This window comes from Gekko japonicus, unplaced genomic scaffold, assembly GCF_001447785.1.
Source record: "Gekko japonicus isolate JY-2015 unplaced genomic scaffold, Gekko_japonicus_V1.1 scaffold2623, whole genome shotgun sequence".
In the NCBI taxonomy this organism is placed as follows: domain Eukaryota; kingdom Metazoa; phylum Chordata; class Lepidosauria; order Squamata; family Gekkonidae; genus Gekko; species Gekko japonicus.
The window spans coordinates 150,132-172,027 of NW_015162556.1; the positions used below are offsets into that span (position 1 = coordinate 150,132).

Genomic DNA, 21,896 nt, shown 5'->3' on the forward strand with positions numbered 1-21,896 from the left:
TCACCTTCCTCCTTTTTCTCTCTACCCCTTCTCCATCAATCTCCCCCCTCAGTCAATATCCCCACTTCTATTTCTTCCCCTCTCCTTCTCTGTTAATATCCCCCATCTCTCTTTCTCCCTGCTTCACTTCCCTGACAATTTCCTCCCCCTCTTTCTCTCCCCCTGTTAATCAAACCCCCCCATTTCTCTTCCCCTTCTCTGTTTTAAATCCCTCCTATCTCTCTTTCCCCTCCTTACTTTGACCTGCTCTTGGGCCACGGGGGCTGCCCTGGCCCTGAGACCCACTGCCATACTGGCAGCAAGGCCCCCAGCCGGTGCTGCAGTCAACCATGACAAAGGTCCAGGAGGCTGCTCAGGTAAGTTATCTGTGTGTGCACAGACAACTTTATTGTTTGGGGGAGGGGATATAATTTATTTATTATTTGTATTTATAGCCTGCACAACCCACAAGCAGGCTCAGGGCGGGTAACATCATAGAACAATACAATACATATAGTTTAAAATTTAAACCATTTAAATCAATAATAAATATCAAAACATAATCACAATTCAGACAAGTAACCCCCCCCCAATATAATTTTTAAGGTTTTCAGATTTTTCTGCAAATCTGAGGGGTCCCTGAAGTTTGGAGAAAAATCTCCTTTCTATCATTGTGTGCCTGATCTGTGGATTTAGGTATCCACAGACTGGCCCACACTTGAGTATTAGATATTTAAATACAGTTTTTATTCTGATGGTTCTCATTCATCAGAGGGAGAGTCTCTCTTTAGGCCTGTTTTCTGAAATGAAAAAGGTGAAATAAATTCTAGCACATTTTATTCAGGCACTGGAATGAAAAAGACATCAAAACAGCAACGTTACTGAAAACTAAGAAACAGAAGAAATTGTTGTAAAACATCTTTGTTAAGTGATTATTTAGTGCCTCTTATCAAAATTACTTTTTTGTTATTCTTGGAAACACACAATACCACCTCTCACCTCATGTAGCAATTAATCACACTCCACTTTGCTAATGAGTTGTTCTTAAAACAAAATACAGTCGACACACATCTTTGATCAAAGCAAAGCAGGAGAGGGTATTAAAACAAATAAAACGCATCAACAAAAGACAAATACGGTAGCCATAAATCAACTGTCCAGGCAGCTTGCTAATAATTTACCTCATCATTACTGTGTTTTATGATTGGCAGATAAAAGAATTGACTTCCATGCTCCTTTGGTAGTATTGAATTAACTCCTGATGCATGTGGACCTACAAGCTGTTCGTTGGCGCTGAGGTCATCAGCTAACAAAAAAGTAGCACAATTAAATCACAAGAGAGCAAGTGTTAGCATCAAAGAATTCTATTAATGGTTAACTCAGAGTGGAATGGCGTGATATTGTTCTCAGGGTCATGGCAAAGCTAGCAAAGAACAGAAAAATCACAGCTGTGGTCAAGTCACGATCCTAGTTGTTACCGTGTCGCGGAATTAGGGCCTGGATTGACACCTGCTAAACCTCTGTTACTTTAATTTCTATAGTAAATTAGCCTCTATAGTTTATCTGGTTCTGTTTCTCAGGAGGCTACAGGACTCTGCTGGTGCTGTGGTCTTCTGGTACCGATAACTCTGTACTTGATTTTTGCCCTAAAGGATGTTTATACATTCCAGAAGTTAGTGGTGTCACTATCAGAATCAAAATGGATATGGTATCTGAAACTAGCTTCCCAGACTCTCCTTGACTTTCTGTGAGGTCCTGACCCCAGAGACAGAGAGAAAGGGGAGGGATTTTGGTTGGTACATGGGTCAGTTCTACTTGGTAGTCCTATGTGATAGGTACATCAGTAGGTACATTAGCAACAATAGGTCCAAGGAAGATATATACCTCTGGTTTACTACTGGTGGGTGCTGGCCATCAAAAAGCTCCATGTGAGACCTTGATGGCTAGTCCAGAACGTTCTGAGTTTTATACAAGTGCTCTATTTTATGTATTTAGTTTGTGTTGAAATATTCTATGCTGAATATTGAAATGCTACAAAATGTTTTCTGTCTTAAGTGTATAATGGAATAAATTGAGTTTTGTTTAAGAACCATTGCCTCTCTATATACTAGATTCAGCCTTTGTCAGTCTCCACTCAACCAATGAAATAACTCAGGGGAACTGGGGGGGGGGGGTGTTCCAGGAAAAGAACCTGGCCCCCCGAATCCCTCAACATATTGTATTGCCAAAGCTTCCTTTCTGCTATCAGGAAGGAAGAGGAGAGAAGAGGGGAGAGATAAGCCTGAAACCCTATACAACAGCTCAGCTGTTATCAGGAAGTCCCATTTCTGCTATGAAGTCTCAATATGTAGGGTTTCAGAAGGGGTATGGATACATCCTCAGGATATCCATGGAGCCCTCTAAGAATAACCACAGTAATTCAGACAAGAAGACTGGAAGAGACTGCCCCATGGAAAGTGTGGTTGAGAACAAAGGCAAAGGCATCTTCAAAAAGAACAACATATTTTATTAATTATTGTAAACAATCTTGGGATATCAATATTGAAAAGATCAGGTGGAAGTATGAATACTGAACGTGTGTTTTCCCATTATAAAAAAAGTCTCTACTGCCCAAGAGCTGGATCAATACAATGCTTTTTGAATTGCAAAAAGCATCTGCTTTTGAAAGGTCTTGCAAGTGCTTAAATGATTTTAAGTTTTGAACAAGCTCTAGAATTATGCTTTCTTTATATATGCACACTAAGCAAAACTGTAATTTTCTATACTCACTTGTATGAATTCACAAAACCAGATTATTATTTTTTTAAAGATCTCTCACTAAGCTTTACTCAAAGCATTAAAACACCAGCATTATCTCATGTCCTTCACACTTGTAGCAAGCTGTAACTTACCATTCAAATCAAGGAAAAGGACAGGTATGTGTGTTTCCATTCCAGAAGGTGGGATCCTAACAGTAAAAGAGCATCTCTGTCAATACAGTGAATCATATCCATGCATAAGTACTTTATTGGAAAACTCAAGCCTCTTTTTTAAAAAGCCAGCAATTCAAGTTAATCAGCAGTAGATATTAATACAATACAAGTAAAATGCGTAAAGAATTGTACACAACAGCAGCACTTCTCAAGCTGATAATTATGAATTTACATTGTGTGATGCGGCACATTCTATGTATGAAGGAAACTGCAACTTAAAATACATCAGCATTTAAGAAACACACACACTCCTAGAACAAAAAATAAGAAATTACAACACACTGCATCCCTGATTTTATTAGTTTATTATTGCTTAGGGTCTATCTTTGGGGGGAAAGGATGGGAGTTTGTATGGTTCTGCTTTATGTGGTAGATGGAAAGAGCCAATAATTCATTTCTTCTAAACAATTTCTTCTAAACATTTTGGCTTCAATTATGAAGGCTGACTTGTTTTGCTGTATTTATGGCTAACACATTCTTCCATTTCTATTACAAATACAAAATGTTACAAAGTGCTTCCTACAGAGGGATGCCAGACCCCCTGGTGGGGGCTGGGGTCGCCTGCTGCCAGCCCCCACCTCTCTGCTGCTGTCCAGCTGGCTGGCAGAGGAGAATTATGCCCCTCCTCAATGCAAGAATGCTGGAAATTAACATGACATGCCTACATGACCTGGAAGTGACATAGGCACACTGGGGACATTCGGGGGAGGGACAGTCTGTTTTTTGGGCAAAACTCTATGGTAGAAGCTAATTCTACCGCAGAGTTTTGTCCAAAAACCACAGCGTTCCACCCACGTACCTAAGTCACTTCTGGGTCACATAGGCATGTTGCATTAATTTATGGTGTTTCTTCCAGCTCCTGGTAAGCATACCTCCCATCCCCCACTGGCTGCTCTGAGGGACCTGGCAAACGCTTGCACCCTGTAAGGAACTGACCAAGCAGCCTTGCTTTGGATTCTCAATACTGTACTTTCAAATGATAAAGTTAAATTAACATAACCAGATTCTGTTGATACTTTGTATTTTAGGGGGGGGGGGGAAGGACCAACAAGCATAGTTCCTTCAACTGAGTACCTATCTTGTGAATATACTAAACATAAAATATTAAGGAATTTGTAAATACACAACACAAAAGACACAGCCCAACTTTGTATTGTAACATGTGTGACACGACTCAAGTATTTCTGGTTGTTATATGCCACTAGCCACCCCAGGGACCCTATTGGGGTATGAGGCAGGAGAATACATTTTGAAATAAATGAAACTTTTAAAAAGTCTAGCAGTTTATCCTTGCAGTTTATCCTTCTCCAAGCACCCACTAGATATTAGTTCACAGATACTGTAATGTACATGATTTCTCCACCTACCAATTGGCAGGTGCACCTGGAATCCCACTGTCTGGTGCTGGGACAAGCACAGCATTCCTCTCTTCTGTTAGCCCCACCCATTGTTCTACAAGCCGTGCTTCTCTTTCATCATCATCATCCGTTTTTACTGTAACACAAGAAAAAGGTGGGGAGAAAGAGACATACAACATGTTACATCCCTGGCCTTTAAGATACATTTTGCTCAGTATTTTATAGCAACAAAGTGGCAGACTGTGTTTAGATTACAACACATTTGAGTCAAACACACTGAAATGTTTTCCAGTGAAGTAAACAGTAATTCTACCCACTGGAGATGGATTTTCACTTTAAAACTCAAAGCTACCACAACTGTTGCTTATTTAGAAAGTTCCTTTCTACATCAACACTTTTTGAATAAGAATAGCTCCCGCCGGAAAGTGAACAAGCAGCTCCAGAAGGCACTGGAGGGTGGTTTGGGTCAATTTTTACCCCACCCGGGAATAGGGGTCCGCGACCCCGAGCTTTACCGGGAAGATGGTATACATTTGTCAGACAAGGGCAATCAGTTGTTTTTGGAGGACATCCGGCAAGGGATCAGGTCCGCATTGGGTGGTTTGGTGGCCGCGGCAGCCAAAGCAGAGGCTTGGCTTTGCGAGTGGCAGGGATAAGGCAGCGGAATTGGTGAGCACCTTAAGCCGTCCCGTCTTTCGGGAAATGGGGGGTCTTCAGGAACGGCTTGCGGGCTATTAAGGCCCCGGGTGGGGAATGGGGACCCCCTCGGGGTGCCTCTGGGGTAAAGCTCCTCTCTGCAAACTGTAAGGTTTCAGGGGTAGGTGCTCCCGGGAGGCGACCCGCGGCTGGGCTGCTGGTCGCAAGCCAGGCTAATGGGCCAGGACCGGGGTCGGTGCATCGCCCAGATGTATCAGACAAGGAGGCTGGTCAGCTTGACAACTGCCTTGTCTGTTCCGCTAGTCATGAAGCGTTCCCTTGCCGGATTGCTATTCTAAAATGTATGTAGTTAATAAAGTGGCCCTTGTTTAATCCAAATGGTTGTCTGGCTCGTTATTCCCCTGCGGGGGCAACTGTTGCTTATTTAGAAAGTTCCTTTCTACATCAACACTTTTTGAATAAGAATAGATTTACAAAAACCTGTAATGCATATTTGTTAAAAAGAGGCAAAGTGCTTGCAGAGTAAGTAGAACCACAAGGAGTACAAACCTTGTTTACTGCTGATTTTCTTAATCTGCTCATCTAAGTATTCTCTCCGTTTTATTAGTGCCTCAGACCACCTCTCTCTCACACAATTTAAGTCTTCTTCCTATTGAAGATAGAAATGTTGTTTGAACATTCAATATACTAAACCAAATATTTAATTTTATGCTGTACTGGAGAAGTTATTCACTTGTTTGATTACAGATACAGAAAAATGTAAACAGCTTATTTACTTTAGATGATTAAACAGCATATCGCCCAAGAAAAGTCTGCCAAACTTGCAAGTGGCAAAAAGACAAAAAGCTGGAATTATTGCATTTTCCATCATCTGAACTATTTGTGTATTTCATCTTGCATAAATTTGTGATTTAAATTCAAGCAGAAAAATAATGCAGTGGCCAAGGAACAATTTAGTAGCATCTGGAACTGAAGATGATTATAGAGATACCAATATAAGTACCCTTAAACCTGCATAAATTTAATTACTAGTAGCTGCCAGCAGTGCAACTAAATATTCCCCATGCAAACAAACCTCCATCATGCAATCATGCTTATAGAAAAGCTGGATCCTTTCTTCATAAAACATCATAAAGAAGCACCAAGGACAGCTTGCAGCAAGTTAGTAGCTAGTTTAAACTCATATGTGATGGTTACAGATCTGCCCCAAACATGTAGAAAGCAGATGGGACAGATCTAATTTAAAGAGTTAAGGGGACGTGGGTGGGGCATACTATTCCTGCAGTACCACCACCCCATCTGTACCCCAATGTTACTCTTCCATCAGCCAGATTCAATCCTGACAAATAAAATTGTGGAGTGGGGAAGAGACAGAAGCTGCAAAGAAGTAGGCAGGAGGTATTTAGGAGGGATCCTCTCCTTTCTATCTGTGCACCATTTTGATCCTTAAATTAGACACCTTCTGTTTTCTACATGATTAGAGCAGATCTGTTAATATAATGGGTAGTTTGAGCTTTAAGTTTCTGAAATAACTGTACAGCTTATCAGGCTATTGGGAAATGTCTGGATTTGTGCTACTGATAGTTTTGCTTCTTAAAAACTGAACCACTTTCAAAGTTGTAAAACTTTATTAAGGCTGCTGTAAATCCAGTCAAATATGAAAGATGGACAGTAAAAGCTAATTTAACAGTTTATGTTTTTTCCTACACTTCTATATTTTCATAATGCATATAGGGTTGGATGCTGATTACATTTTCCACTGTCAGAATGGCAGGGGTTCACTAGCTTACACTTCATGCTGCAGACCTCTAGACCGATTTCCCACAAGCGCTGCTCCACCCTCGCTCTTCTCTTCTCCCTGATCATATGTGTCAATTTCCCACTATTTGCTGTGCGGCCGCATTTTGCCCCACAGCTTCACCCTATTTCCCCCGCGTCTACTCGATCCTCAAAAAACAGGGAATGAATAGACGCGGGGGAAATTGGGTGAAGCTGCAGGGCAAAATGCCGCGGTGCAGCAAATAGTGGGAAATTGACACATACAATCAGGGGAAAGGGAAGAGCGAGGGCGGAGCAGCAGCTTGTGGGAAATCGGTCGTAGTGTCTCCCATGCTATTCCTCTCCCAAGGACAGCATTTCAGGTAGATCAGTGCGCTGCAGTAAGAGGGAAAAGGCAAAGAAGTTCCATTCCAATGAAAGAATTGCCTTCTGTTAGTGGGAAAAGTTAGTGGGATCCAACCCACTGTCATCTTAATAAAATCAATAACGAGTATGGATGTTGAATCATTATTTTACATGCAATTATGGTTTTACATGATGGAAGAAACCATTCTAGCTTTCTGTTGAATCCTCTCATGTAACTCACATGTACAGATAATCTAACATGTTGATAAAAGTAAACAGGAGTCTCTGTGGCACTTCAGAGTAACAAAATCTTATTCCAGCATAATGGACAACAGCCCACCTACATATGCAATTATAGTGAGAGAGGCCACATGAGAAAACACAGTGTACAGTCAAATTACATTGGAATGGCTTGTTCTGTAATCAACAGAAGCCTTTGAAGGAAGACAGTATGTCAAAGCTTTTTTGTGTGTATCAGTAGTCATCTACAGTCCCTTTCAGAATTAAAAACTATTAGCATTAGCTGTGCCTCATGCCATGTGATTTGACAGCAACAGCAGCAATACCTGATAACTATCCATATCACCATCATCATCATCATCTCTCTGGTAGAAAAAAATAAACTTTGTAAACATAAAGAACATGCATTTTTCTTGGCAACACACCACAAATAAAGATCATTTACAAATGTAAACGTAGACACAAATTAATTAAAAATAAGTCTGGCAAATTTAACATCAGTTCTAATGTTACTGCCAGTGGACCACTAAAATGGAGGGAAATCATATGGGTGCCCCTCCCCTCTATCACGAACTTCAAGCAATGTATGAAACAGGGTTTCTGCACCAATACTGATTCCACAAAGCAATAATTCATTCACCAGATTACGTTCCTCATTCCTGGAGAGGAATTGGATGAAATCAGCTGCCACAAAAGTTGATGGTGGTGCACTGATCACATATTTTGAGGGGAGGGGATATTAGATTTAGTCCCCTCACAACAGGTTACTAGAAATGTCAAAGACTTCCTCACCAGACATCCACTAGAGATTGTGTACATTAAACTATGCATATAGCTCTAAGAACTAGACACATTTTTTTTAAAAAAAATCAATTTCAGTTCAGCAAGTAAAGCCATTGTTGGCTCACCCTCCCCAGACCAGAGAGCATTGGTTCCTTACAGTCTGAGTTTACTATCATATATTTGGTAGGACTCTGATATTGCCATGTGACACTTTCACAGGTATATCAGAGAAAGACCAGTTACAAAGAACTAAAGTAAGTGCACAATTGGGTGTAAAACCAGACTAAACAACAGTAAGTAAAACAAATCAGTTATCAGGTAAGAAGCAGATAAAAGTGATTATTTCCCTAGAGACATGATGAATATTAAGCATGGTTTCCATAGTTAAAGAATCTGACTTCAAGGTACAAAATGAAATTCAAGACCAATAAATTCAAGACCAATAAATTCAAGTATTAAAAAGCATAAAATGGGACAATGCCAATTGCTTTCTATAAAATGCTGACTTTTTTCAGGCAGGGACTGACAACCTTTTATCTTGCACAAAGCTTAGTATGCCATTAGCATTATCTAAATTCTTAGTAATAGTAGATGCCAGCATTTTCTTGCATATTATAGATTTCAGGCCATTGTTCATTTAGTTTTGTTTTCTTTTTGTTTTCTTTTTGGAATACTTTTTAAATTAACAGGTTCTTTTACAACTTCCAGCATAATGTATAGCTGTGTATGGTAAGAGTTTTTTGGTATGTCTTAAATCCAATCAGGTCAATTAAATCCACTGGATTCACTTATATAAGCATGACCCCCCGTTATTGCATTACCTGTGCATAATTTTGTAGACCTTGATCACGTCACTTTTCAGTCATCTTTTTTCTAACCTAGAAAAAACTCAGTTGCTTCAGCCTGGCCTCACAGGGCACGCACACTAGCCCCATAATCATTGCCTTTTACTGCACTTTTTCCATGTCTTCAATATCCTTTTTTGAGACATGATGACAATATAGTAGCTAGGGCAAAGGCTTAAGAAAGGAAATATGTGGGGTGAGTTGGGGTGGCTATAGCAGTCTAGACAAGTGACCAAAGCAAGGAAATAATAGTAATAGGTAGGGAAAAGATGGCTGATAAGGAGCCACCAAGTGAATTCTCATCCAAGAATACTTTGGTGCTATGAATATTAATGCCAGACAGAGTACTGATACAGTTGTCTTAAAAGTTGAAGTCCAGGTGTTAGAGAATAATCATCCCAATAACTTCCAGACTTTATTAGTTAAAGGTCCTCAATTTGGAACCATTCTATGTGTAAATACATATATTCCTCCTAATGGCTCAGATTCACAGGTTGGGGGGGGGTGTGCTTTTGAGATGCACTATAAGGAGCTGCGGTGGCTCAAGTGGTTAAGACGCTGAACTGCAGGCTGTGGAAGGTCAGTAGTTCAGCAGTTCGAGACCTGAGTGTGCCGCATGATGGAGTGAGCTCCCGTCTCTAGTTCCAGCTCCTGCCAACCTAGCAGTTCGAAAGCAAGAAATTGCAAGTAGATAAATAGGTACCACTTCAGTGGGAAGGGAACAGCGTTCCGAGCGCCTTGGTGTTTAGTCATGCCGGCCACATGACCACGGAAATGTCTTCGGGCAGCGCTGGTTCTTCGGCTTTGAAACGGAGATGAGCACCGCAACCCTAGAGTCAGATTCGACTGGCTTTCGAGCAAGGGAACCTTTATCTTTACCTAACTGTAACACTAGAATTGTTGATCTCCCAACATTCCATCCTCCACATTATTTTATGTGGAGATTTTAACGCAAGAATAGGTTCAGGAGAAATAGACCTAAGAGCTGGCTTGCTGTGCATGCACACTTCTTTGACTGCTCAGCAAAGGATGTGGTGGTAAATAAGTTTGGTTTAAAACTTTTGGAACTGTTCTCTTTGACTAACTTACAAATTCTTCACAGTACGACAAAGGAAGGTCTTGCATAGCTCATATCCTTAAAGGGCAAAAAACACAATAAGTCTGTATCAGACTGTAATAATTCAATAGTTAATACCCATTATCCTACCTGGTAACTGTCCAAGCCCCTCTGTAATTTGGTTGACCTGGCAGTCACACAACCAATAGAAATTGAGAGAATGGCTTCCACCATAAGCGGCAGTGTTCCTGAATGCTGCACTGGGCTGACTGTCACCTGAACTCTACGAGAATGGCCCTGGTTACATAAACAGAATAAAAAAGTTAAAGCATAGCAAAGAACTATTGCTACATTCACACAATTTCCTAAATGGAGAAAAATACACTGTACCTGTCTAAGCTGGAAAATTCCTCCTGTATTTACATCCTTTGCCTGGTGGAGTTCCACAGCTGCATAATCCCCCATTTCATTCAGTTCTTGAATTGAAACCCACATTTCAATTCTCCGTGTTACTTCATTCCACCTATTTTTAAAGACAATCCAATAAGCAGTAAGAACTGTACTAATGTTCTGCTTAATATGTCAGTAGAACATATCTAGAAGCATCTTCTCTCTCCTAGCTACACATGTTTTTTCATGTACACCTTCTCTACATCCCTCACATATTTATTGCACCATTATTCTCATCCCCAATCCAGTTACTCATGGCACATGTGCACTGTCCCCTCCCCCCCAAACATACTATTTGTGGTGAGGCTTCACCACCAGCAGAATAATATAAACTTAGTGTTACCTGTCTCTCAAGGACCTGGTTTTTGCATGAAGAGAATCCACCTCCCATACAGAACTGCCATTTCCAGCACAGCGGTGACCCCATACTTCAATAGCAAGTGCTCCATCTGCCATGAACTCCAGAAATTCTTCTGTTACGTTTACTGTGTACTCCTGAATAGTTGAAATATTTATTGCAGTTAACTGATCATAAATTTTGTCAATAGTTAGTGATGGGGGGGGGGGAACTATAGCATATATTCAGTTTGCAAGCTCTAACAGGGCACTGTTGTAAAAGCTCCTAGTGGAAGCAAATAATTCCAGAAACCTATTCACATGTACATTTCTTTCTTTCTTTTTTTTTAACACAAGTAAATTTCAATATTCACATTTATTAATTTGTGAAACAGCCCAAATCCAAACATTTTATTGTTGAGGAACATAACAAATGTAATATTCTTATATTTAAAAGAGGCAAAATACGCATGTTCTTGCTTCTGAGGTCATGAATGGCTCAACAAAATTGACCCATGGTACTAGTAGCATGGATGCATGGCATCACTACCCCAAATGAGAGAGGTTTAAACAAGGATGGGAGAACCCTTGAATGGAGAGATCAGGCACTGATCACTTCCCTGGTACCTGCATTACATATACGATTAGAAAAACTGTTCAGGACATGGGCTGTCTAGGAACCAGGTAGATGATTTCACCTTGGATTCTCTGATACTTAAGGAAAAAATTGCAGATTTCAAAAAATTCTACCAGCCCTACCCGAGTCAGACAAAGAAGAGAGCAGGTTTAAATCATTATTTTGTTTTCTATTTTTCTGATATTCTGATATTCTCACCTTGATGGTTTTAATCACCAAGTTACTTTGCAATTTAACCACAGGTGTTAAAAACTGCACTCACATGACATGGAAAACTGCTCAGATTGTTTGGGCTTCATGACTTCTTGGAACAATCCTTGTTCCAAGATCAGACAAGGGAATTCCAACCCAGCTGGAACAGATGAGGTTGCTTCAAGAGCGAAGGAACACCTTTACCAGCTGCACAGTCTTGCTGAGGCTTTCCCCCACTTCCTGCTGTTCAGGTACCTATAAAGCTTGGGCACAGCCAGAGATGCAAGCTGAAGGACTCTTGGCCCTTTGGCTCTTAAGACCACGGCTTTTGCATCCTAGGCCTTCAGAGGATCCAGCATCTGAGACCAGGACCTGTCCATGATTTAGTTTACTGTTATGTTGCTATTATGTTGTTTTTTGGATTGTGTGTACAGAGCCTTTTTTGCCATAAGCTATTTTGGATACCTTCAGGGAGAAGAGTGGGGTATAAAATAAAGACCTAAAATAAAGCAGATCTTTACCATGGCACTTGTTTTCAGGATAAACCAGGGTCACTAACACCTTTCTGGAGACGCCTAGTGAAAATCAGTTTTGGGTAGTGTACTGCAGTAAGTTAGGGCAGTGCTGGTTTGTATGTGAACAATACAGTTCCTCACACGCCCCCTCTCCCATTCTCCAGTGGTCGGGGGTGGTGGGGAATCATGACTCATGGGTAGAAGCTGCCCCTGGAGACAGGCAAGGTCATCAGTGTTTTACTGACTCCTAGTGGGAGGGGCTTCTCTCACAATTCCCAATTTCAGTCCTATCTGGCTTGCAGACAGGTGGGCATCTTACTGGGCATGTTAAACCACACAGCTTCCTTGTTTTCTCTTTCCCTCTTTGACTGTCTTGAGGGGATCCACCTTCTGTTGCTGCAGGAGCAGGGTTAGGGATGCCCTTCTGGCATACCCTCCCCTTCACTCCAAGGTTCTCTCCCTGGAAGGGGAGGAATGCTGTGGGGCCTCCGTGCTTTGGCCAAGAGCTTCCTCTGTTCCTCCCTCCGAAGACATGAGGCTGCTGCTGAGGAAACGTCTGTCCCTCAGGATTGGATTGAAGAATGCTCTGACTGCCTGTCCTCGGTCTAGCTGAGAAGGGGCTCTGAGGCTTGTGATGCTATCTTCACATCACCCTGGTATCCTGGAAGCCTGTAGCTAAGCGTATCCTGTTTTGCCAGAGTCATCCTTTGGGGTCAAGGTAGTTAAAGAGGGCAGCAAGATGGAGCTTGTGATGCTCTCTCCTTTGGGCTGAAGTATTTGGGCTGGAGTATTCATCAAAGCACTGGTTTCCCTGGTCACACTTCTGCGTACATCCAGAATCTCAGTCTTCCTTTACCTGGATCACATCCTCATCAGGTCCCACTACTTTCCCAGGCATCGGTGAAGGTGGACTGGACCATTTCCTGGCTCATTCCAGTACAGCAGATCAATCAATTAATTTATCAATCAATTTATTTCTACAGTCCTTAGACCAGTCATACAAAAAGAAGTACAACTTTACAATATTCCAAGATTTTGAGATACATCAGTGACACATTAAAAGCAAATTAAAATTTAATCTAATATCAAACAACTATATCTAACTAGCTACCTTAGAGTTTCCGTGATCTGACTATCACCATAAAGAAACTGGCTACTTGGTGGGTAATTTTGGGGTTTCTATCAGATAAAGAAACTCGAGTCTAGCTTTTCGGAAAGACCCAGAATTTGTTCAGTCAGCGGAGTGATTTTATTATGCGCCACCTTATAATACGGACATCTAAAAAACATGTGCTCTGTAGTCTCAACCTCGCTTAATGGGCAGGTACAAAGCCTTTCTGAGAAAGGAGTATTCTTGTATTTTCCTTCAAGCACAGCAGATCCTCCACCTGGACATGACCTTGCTGAGCACCAACAAGATCAAGGTGCTAATACAGGAAGTGGTGCAGGAATCTCAAGAGTCCCTCTCGACTCTGGCAAGCCTCCTGGGCATGTTAGTGTCTTGCCAGGATGTTATCCCATGGGCCAGGTTCTAACAAGGGGGAGCTTTTACACATGACTGTCCCACCCTAGAACCACTGAGAAGAGAACTTCATGGTAAGTGAACAACTTTCCTTTATCCGTGCAGGATAATGGTATTATATACTTAAGTTCAATGTGTTCTCTAAAACAAAACCACAAAATAATTACCTTACAATGTGAGAAAATGACTGTAAACTGGGCCTCCTTGCTTTGAGGTGAAGGCACATCTGGATCTACAACTGGTGCTGCAACAGTTGGCTCACATTGATCCCAGAAGGTATATTGACAGAACACAAAGTTTGAGAGATTCAATGGTAGACCCGTTGCCTCTTTAATTTTTACCTAGAAAACAAGAGAAGTGAAATTCAGCAATTTCAATGCTTGGTAGTTGTTTCAAAATAAAATAACCAGTTATTTAGTGGAGAATTAGGATTTGAATAGCTACACAGATACATACAGTATTTTCTGATACCGACTTTAGCCAAGGAATGTGTATTTCCCATAAACTTAAAAAATGAAGTTTGGCTTTAAAAAATTCAAAAGTAAAGAACAATGAATACACATGAAAGCATCACCAAAAAAAGTGTCCTGGCTCACACATTTTTCTCTTAGCTCAGGAAGGATGGCTCCAGAGCAAACTAATTTATGCAGTAGCCAAATTGCTCACTCACAACTTTAATGCCAGTGGCTCACAAAGTAGAATTATTGCTAGCAAGACTCCACAGCTTAGAGGGAGCATTTAGGGTTGCTATAGAAACAAGGAAAATAGCAAGTTGTAGCAGGATGATGGAGGGAAGGACACGGATGAGAGTGTAGCAGGGAGAGGAACCAGGAAACAGACAAAGTGGCAACTAGGAGATGGTGTGGGGAATGGGAGACAGAAGGAAGAGGATGGGGAAATGGCACAAGCAGCAAGAAGGGAAAAAGAGAGGACAAAGAAATGGAAATAGCAGGGGGAATGGACCACTGGGGAGAGGAAAAGGAATTTCTCCTGCCTTATGAGTCCTTGTGGGTCCCCACTCGTATTAAACAGATCAAAATAATTGGAACTGTTTTGAAAGTAATCCATGTGCATACATGCATATCACCAAGGGCAGCACTGCTGATTTTATATGCATATTATCTAACCATAGTTCTGTTATGGAGTTATCACATCTTTTAAATGAAAACTAATTTAGTCAACTGATTACTTTACCCACTATTCAAGCAGAAGGCTCTTCTAACACTGTAAACTTTACAGCTGTGGCAAGGATTTTTTTAGTATGAACACAGACCCCACAATGACTATATTGAGATCTCTCATGCTGTACGCACTATAGCACTGGGATTGGCCCAGCGGCAGAAGCATTTCCGACAGCAGCAATGTTTTTGTGGGTTTTTAAAAAAATAATCCCAAATAAGTCCAAGTATTTTATTTTGCCAAAGTATTTCTCCTTTTAAATATTAGTGAATAAGTGGTAGTAGTACTCTAACCCTGCAGATGAGTTTTTTAGGCCTGTGAATAATCTCTCCATTGTTGTCCATGATCTCAAGGCTTCCACTTTCACTGGAGTTTTCAGAAGAGTCGTCTTCTGCCACACGCTCAGGAACAGCACCAGTGACACGCATCACTTCGATGTGCAGACGTCCTGCAACCTACAGCGCAAAAACATTTTGGAGATCTGAACATACTAGGTTAACACCAGTCACTCACCTAACAGACATGTATATATGAACACATACACAAACACACATTTCTATCTGAATCTTCCAAAACTGAGAGGAAGAGGAAGACGAGGAGGAGGAACAAGAGGAAGAAGAAGAGGAGGAGGAGGAAGAGGAAGAAAAAGAGGAGGAGAAGGAAGAGGAAGAAGAAGAGGAGGAAGAGGAGGAGGAGGAAGATTGGATTTATACCCCACCACTACCCGAAGGAATCTCAGGGTGGCTTACAATCTCCTTTCCCATCCCCTCCCCACAACAGACACCCGGTGAGGTAGGTGGGGCTGAGGAGCTCTTTCCAGAGCTGTCCTTGAGAGAACAGCTCTGACAGAACTATGGCATGCCCAAGGTCATCCAGCAGCTGCAATTAGAGGAGTGGGGAATCACAGTTCTTCCAGATTAGAGTCTGCACACTTATCCACTACACCAAACACCTGTGCAAAAATGTTCAAATCACATACTATCGTTCTCATATTTGTCTCAGAACGCACTGAGGCTACAAAAGTACATGTAAGCACCAGACTTCTATAGACAGACTCACAAAGAGCCACTGTGGAGTAGTGGTCAGTTACAGTGTTAAAGAAGCACCTGGAAGACCCAGGTTCGAATCCCCACTCTGCCATGGGAGCTCGCTGGGTGACCTGGGGCCAGTCACACACTCTCAGCATAATCAACCTCATACTGCTGTTTTGAATGGAGGAGAGGAGAACAATGTAAACTGTTTTGCCCACCCCACCCCCAATTGGGGAGAAAAGCAGGATATAAATGAATAAAATAAATAAGTTCTGGTTTGCTTAGTCAAGTAGCCTCACAATTTACCTATTTAGTAGTAAAATGAAAGCTGCTGTTATTCCCAACAGCAGTTACTCAGTTCTTTTTATTTTGCTACTAAAGGCTGGTTGGACAGCCAAGGTCCTACAACCAAAGAGCTGGAGGACGAGTTTCATTCAGTACTCAAAATTTAACCCCTTACTTCCTGTCCACCACTTTAGGTTTCCTGGAGCTCCAAAGTTCTCCTCGTATGTCCACTCTGTTCTGTTGATAATGCCATAGGACTGTTCACTGGGATCGTTGTGGTTTTCCTTCAGCCTCCTATTCTCATTGGACATCAGCTTACTGCGTAATTCCTCCTTCCCTTCAAGCCACATACACATTGCCTCCTTTTGAGCCAAGGACTAGAAAAGGTTGCAACACCAGCAACAATGCAAATAAGGACTGCACAATGCACACCTCAGAAAGCAACATCTCTTTGGCTCTTTGTGGCAAAGCATCACCATCACAAACACAGAACCACCTAGGCAGCACCAATAATTTAACCTTACCTCCCCCTGCTGGCTAATTATTGGCACTGCATACTGAAGTTTAACATCACAGAAAAGGCACTCCAAGAAGACATTTGCGACACCAATTAAATTGTGGTTTTCTTGTGCTTCATAGAAAGGGTCACCTTTTTTGCCAGCGTGTCTCTTCACCTGTTTTTTAAAGGCAATATTTGAAAAGTGACAAAAGTATAAACAATAATTATTAGATACCCTATAAGGTTATACAACTATGTGTAGAACAAAGAGAGAAGCAGAGGTAGCCACTGAGAGACTTCAGACCCTGAACCGTGTATTTCTACATGTTTCATTACCTGTGTTAGAATCTAATAATTGTGATGACTAAAGCTTATATGATAAAATAAGAAGAATCTAGACTTTCAGGAATTCTAGTTACATATAGAATTCTAAAATTCTTCACACAAAATTCAACATGTGTGAAACTGCCACACTTCTTTCTGTTTTAGGAAATATGAATTTTATACAAGATAATATTTTTACCACTGCAAGCAAGAAAATGAAGCTTAACACAAAAGCAAACCGCAGAAATCTAAGTCATATGAGCTATTGCCAATCCACTTAAAATAGCAGGTTATATTGCTGATAATTTTGTAGGGATAGATTATGGAAGAAAACTAAAATTTCTCATGGGGTGGCAAGTAATGAAAATTGTAAGGGTTTATGACTAATCATACACTATTCCCTGTACACAGAGAGAAAGGGTCCAAGAGAGAAATAACTTAAAGCAATATTCAATAAAACATGCGTATCCAAACACAGCTTTATAGAAACAATACATTTCAAATAAATTCTATGTAGTCTATTCTTCCCAGACCTAGATGGCACAGACTGGCCTGATCATCTCAGATCAGGGCCGGCCCTCAATAGTTCTTGGATGACCACCATTAGTACTTGAAGACCACCAAGGAAGTCCAGGGTTGCTACACACAGGCAGGCAATGGCAAATCACCTGTTTGTCTCTCGGCTTTCAAAACCCTACAGGGTCACAGTAAGTCAGCTGTTACTTGATGACACTTTCCTCCACCAGTCATTTCTTAAATGCATACCCAATTTTAAGATGCAATCAGATGGGGGCAATGGTGTTTGAAAAACAGTGCAGAGTTTACCTCATAAAATTGGTTCATGTGCACTCACTTAATGTCTGACATTAAAAAGGTTGTATGTTATGCTTGGTAGTTGGTTGATTTAAATTTGGTGTTACGAGCTACTTCTCTAATCCAACATAATTGAGAAGTATTTTTGTATGACGTTCTATGCATCTTATACGTTCAGTGTCTTACTTATCACAAGGTTGTACGATACTGATGTGTTCTTGTTTTGTGTATATATTGTAATAAACTCAATAGCATAAAAAATAAAACATGCAACAATTGTATATGTAGTTTACAGACACACTCTTCTTAAAAACAGTGTTGGGGGAAGCATGTTGGCAACGCTGAAAATTTATGGTTTATTACCTCATGGACTCTCCCCTTCCATTCTTGATACAGATCTCTCATGTCAATTAGCTTATTCTCCAGCTTCTCAATACTCCAGACCTGAGTGCTTTTTCCTTTCCTTCTGACTTGAATAGCTGGTTCACTTACTATCACCCCTCTCTGAGTGGTAAAATAGGCGTATTAAAGAAGCATTTCAATTTTCATTATATTCTCAAGCATTTCTAAAATACCGTATATTATCTACTCTCCATTACTTTTCCTGAACTCATATGTAAGAGTGCTGGGTGACACTAGTCTTAAAAAAAACACATTTTACATAATGCATATTTCTATTTTTACAACATATTTTCATATCAGAAGTTGTCAGAAAAAGTTCAGAATAACTAAATAGATCAGAAGGCACATGCTATCTATCTATTAATACATATCTATAAAATATATAAATATATATAAATTTATAAACATATATTTATAAAATATATAAATATAGATACATAGCTATATATCTAAATCTGCAAATTTGGGCTGCACTAACCCATTTATTTGTATGTCAGTAAGGTACCACTTCGGTGGGAAGGTAACAGCATTCCGTGCACCTTGGTGTTTAGTCATGCCGGCCACATGACCACGGAAACGTCTTCGGACAGCGCTGGCTCTTCGGCTTTGAAACGGAGATGAGCACTGCAACCCTAGAGTCGGATTCAACTGGCTTTCGAGCAAGGGAACCTTTACCTTTACTTAAGCTATAGTACTATATGCAGATTACACCTTTGTTCATACAAATGAAACGCTGTTTGCATTTGCCTTTACTGGATTTCTGAGTTGGCCCTTGATCAAAATTAAAGCTAATACTATTGTGGATTATTTCCACTTCTAATGGCATCTAGCATTTCCTCAGTATAAAGCTAAAAATCACTACTGTTAAGAGTCACAGTCAATGTTCCCTCTAAGCTGAGTTAGTGTGAGCTGTTATTTAGCCACCAGCTCACACATTTTTGTCTTTGCTCGGGAAGGATGGCTCCAGAGCAAACTAAGTTATGCAGTGGCCAAATCACTCGCTCACAACTTTAATGCCAGCAGCTCACAAAGTAGGATTTTTGCTCACAAGACTCCACAGCTTAGAGGGAGCATTGGTCACAGCACAGGCATGAAAGTCATGTCTCTGTGGTGTATGTGTATAATTGAAGAATACTGAGAGAGAAAGATTACAGAAGCAGTAACCGCTGGGTTGGCTCCAAAGTTCAGATTTAACAAATGGAAAATAATTCCATCAGCAGAACAGAACTTTTCTGCTTCTTCTCCCCCACTGCAGCCCTTTAAGGCTCTCAAAAATGTGGTTTCTGGGGTACAGGGGACTCCCAGAAATATTATGAGGGACAAATGAGAGGGGGAAATCAGAAAAACTCACTCCCCCTCCACGGACAATCCAGTCTGTGTATTTAGTGCTTATAATTTCTCTATTTTCCCACACACATGTACAAAAGAAGTACCATACTTTATATCTGGACCCAAATGACTGCTTCTTTTGAAGGCTAAGAAAACATGCATCTTTCAGTTTTCATTTCTTACCTTCCTGTTAGCACTCAGATTAGCAGCAGGGATCTGCAGGGTCACTTGATAATCTGTTAGTTTGCTCATTTCTTCTGCTAAGAAGTTTGCTTCCCTCACTAGTGTATTAGCTTTAACTATCTGCTCTCTTAATTTAGCTAGGCTCTGTCGAAATAACTCATCCCTGTAGGAAAACAGAAAATGGAAAACAAAGGAACCTATTATTAGTAAGAAAAAAGAAAAAAAAGGTTATCTGGGAGATTTGGGAGGGTCTTTTATTAAGAAATCACTAAGATAATCTTAATAAATGTAATCATAAATTTACAGTCTAGAATGTTATGTCCAATGTTTTCAAGAGGTCATAACATCAGTTACTAGTCCAGGTAGACACCCTATTTAAAACAAAAATACTAAAACCATCTCTACATTTTCTCTGTACGATTTGAATATGTTGCACAGACGGAATGATTTCCTTCATGAATTTCTGCTGAAAAAGAGCTTGCCACAGTGGTAGATATCCTGGAACATCCAAACTACTGCAATGCTCTCTGCATGGGGCTGTACTTGAAGAGTATCTGGAAGTTAAACTGTTGAAGAATGCTGCAGCAAGAATTCTGGTGGAAGTAGGGACCACAGAACTCCAGTCTTGTTCCACCTACACTGGCTCCCAATTTGCTTCCAGGCCTCTTTAAAGGAGCTGCTATAGACATTTAAAGCCCAGTATGACTTGGTGGCAGCATACCTTAAGGATCATCTACTCCAATATGAATGTACCTGAATGCTACAGTCATCTTTGAAGGCCAGGCTTTGGAAGGTAGGTGGAGGCAACTCAAGAACAGGCCTTCTTGGCTGTGTCACTAAAATGATGGAACTCTCCCCTCAGAGAGATTCATCTAATGTTGCCAGGCCCCTGGTCTGGGCGGGGTTTCCCAAACTTTTGTGGGCCCCTTTCCAGCTGGCCACCCACCCACAAATGGCCCCCAATGCCATAATCACATTCCTGACATTGGGGGGGGGGGGTTTGATGCTCTAGTTTTGGGGCAAAACTGTATGGTAAAATTGGGCTCAAACCATAGAGTTTTGCCCAAAAACAAGAGCGTCACCTCCCGATGTCAGCAATACGATGACATCACTTTTGGGTGATCTCACTGCGGCGTGCACTAGAGGATCCTGGAACAGACCAGGAAGCCCCGCCACTGGAAGCCAAGTAGGACCTGGCAACCCTAGATTCATCTGTCCCTCTGTCTTCCACCAGTGGATGGATACTTTTCTATTTTGTTTGGCAGTCTCTCACTGATCCTTCCATTCAGGTGTTTTAATAATTTTTAATGGCCTTATACATACCCATGGGTGTTTTAAATGTTGTTTTAATGTTTTTATTTTTTGCCAGCTTGAGGACTCTAAATTGTGTGGGAAGGTGGCTTTACAATGTTTTACAGTGTCTTCTTACCAGCTGCTTTAATCCAAGCTTTTTGTAACCAAGATGGCGACCGGGAATGAGCTCAGGTGCTCGAGCTTCTCCATTATAAGTAATTTAATTTAATCTAATATGTCCTACCAAGCAAGGAATACCAGGAGCTGGTGGGGATTACAAGCTCTGCAGCGCCCGAAGGCTCTGGAACGACGAAATTTATCGCCCCCTTCCTCCCTGGCGCGGCCTACATCCAGCAACGCTGTCTGCGGGAGCTGCAGTACAGTGTAAGGGCCTCTTGAGACATCTATCGCCGTGCTCCCAGTGCGGTGCAAGCCCGACCGCGGGGCTGGGAGGAGTCGGTGCTCAGCGCGGAGGCCCTCATGTACGCTTGCTTTTCCACTCTTGGGGTGGGGCAAAAACACGGGCACGACTGGGAGGTTCTGCAGGGCAGCACGGGGCTCTCCTAGACGATGCTCAAGAGGGCCGTGGGGTACCTAGGACCCTGTTCATCTGGGCTGACTGCGAGACCACCATCTCGACGGGACCAGTGAGCGGCTACCATTGGAGCGGCAGGTGCAGTTTCCAAAGCGCCTGGGAGTGTGGAGCCGACGGAGGAGATGACGTAGCGGAGGCCAGCGACAAGGGGACCAGGAGGAGGTCTTTACTTTTCTTGGGTCCCTTTGGTGGGCTGAGCAACGAGTAGTCCCTTTGGCAGGCTGGGCGGCGAGTGGTTAGCTCACGGAGATCGTTGTGCTCGAGTCAACTGGGGGACACAGAACATTGGCCTTTTG

The 21,896-nt window shown here is 41.5% G+C and overlaps 1 protein-coding gene across 1 annotated transcript in view; it reads right to left on the bottom strand.

Moving 5' to 3' along the window:
* The window catches only part of LOC107106243 (kinesin-like protein KIF13A), a gene marked incomplete at its 5' end in the record, with an annotated part of 95,537 nt that overhangs the window by 16,059 nt on the left and 57,582 nt on the right, over positions 1–21,896 (bottom strand). Inside the window, 13 exons of the mRNA XM_015406357.1 lie at positions 1,161–1,285; positions 2,871–2,926; positions 4,319–4,445; positions 5,516–5,615; positions 7,657–7,695; positions 10,166–10,312; positions 10,406–10,538; positions 10,809–10,960; positions 13,835–14,008; positions 15,140–15,301; positions 16,687–16,836; positions 18,162–18,302; positions 19,713–19,875. Coding sequence (XP_015261843.1) covers positions 1,161–1,285; positions 2,871–2,926; positions 4,319–4,445; positions 5,516–5,615; positions 7,657–7,695; positions 10,166–10,312; positions 10,406–10,538; positions 10,809–10,960; positions 13,835–14,008; positions 15,140–15,301; positions 16,687–16,836; positions 18,162–18,302; positions 19,713–19,875 — 1,669 coding nt within the window. The remainder of the gene's footprint in view (positions 1–1,160; positions 1,286–2,870; positions 2,927–4,318; positions 4,446–5,515; positions 5,616–7,656; positions 7,696–10,165; positions 10,313–10,405; positions 10,539–10,808; positions 10,961–13,834; positions 14,009–15,139; positions 15,302–16,686; positions 16,837–18,161; positions 18,303–19,712; positions 19,876–21,896) is intronic.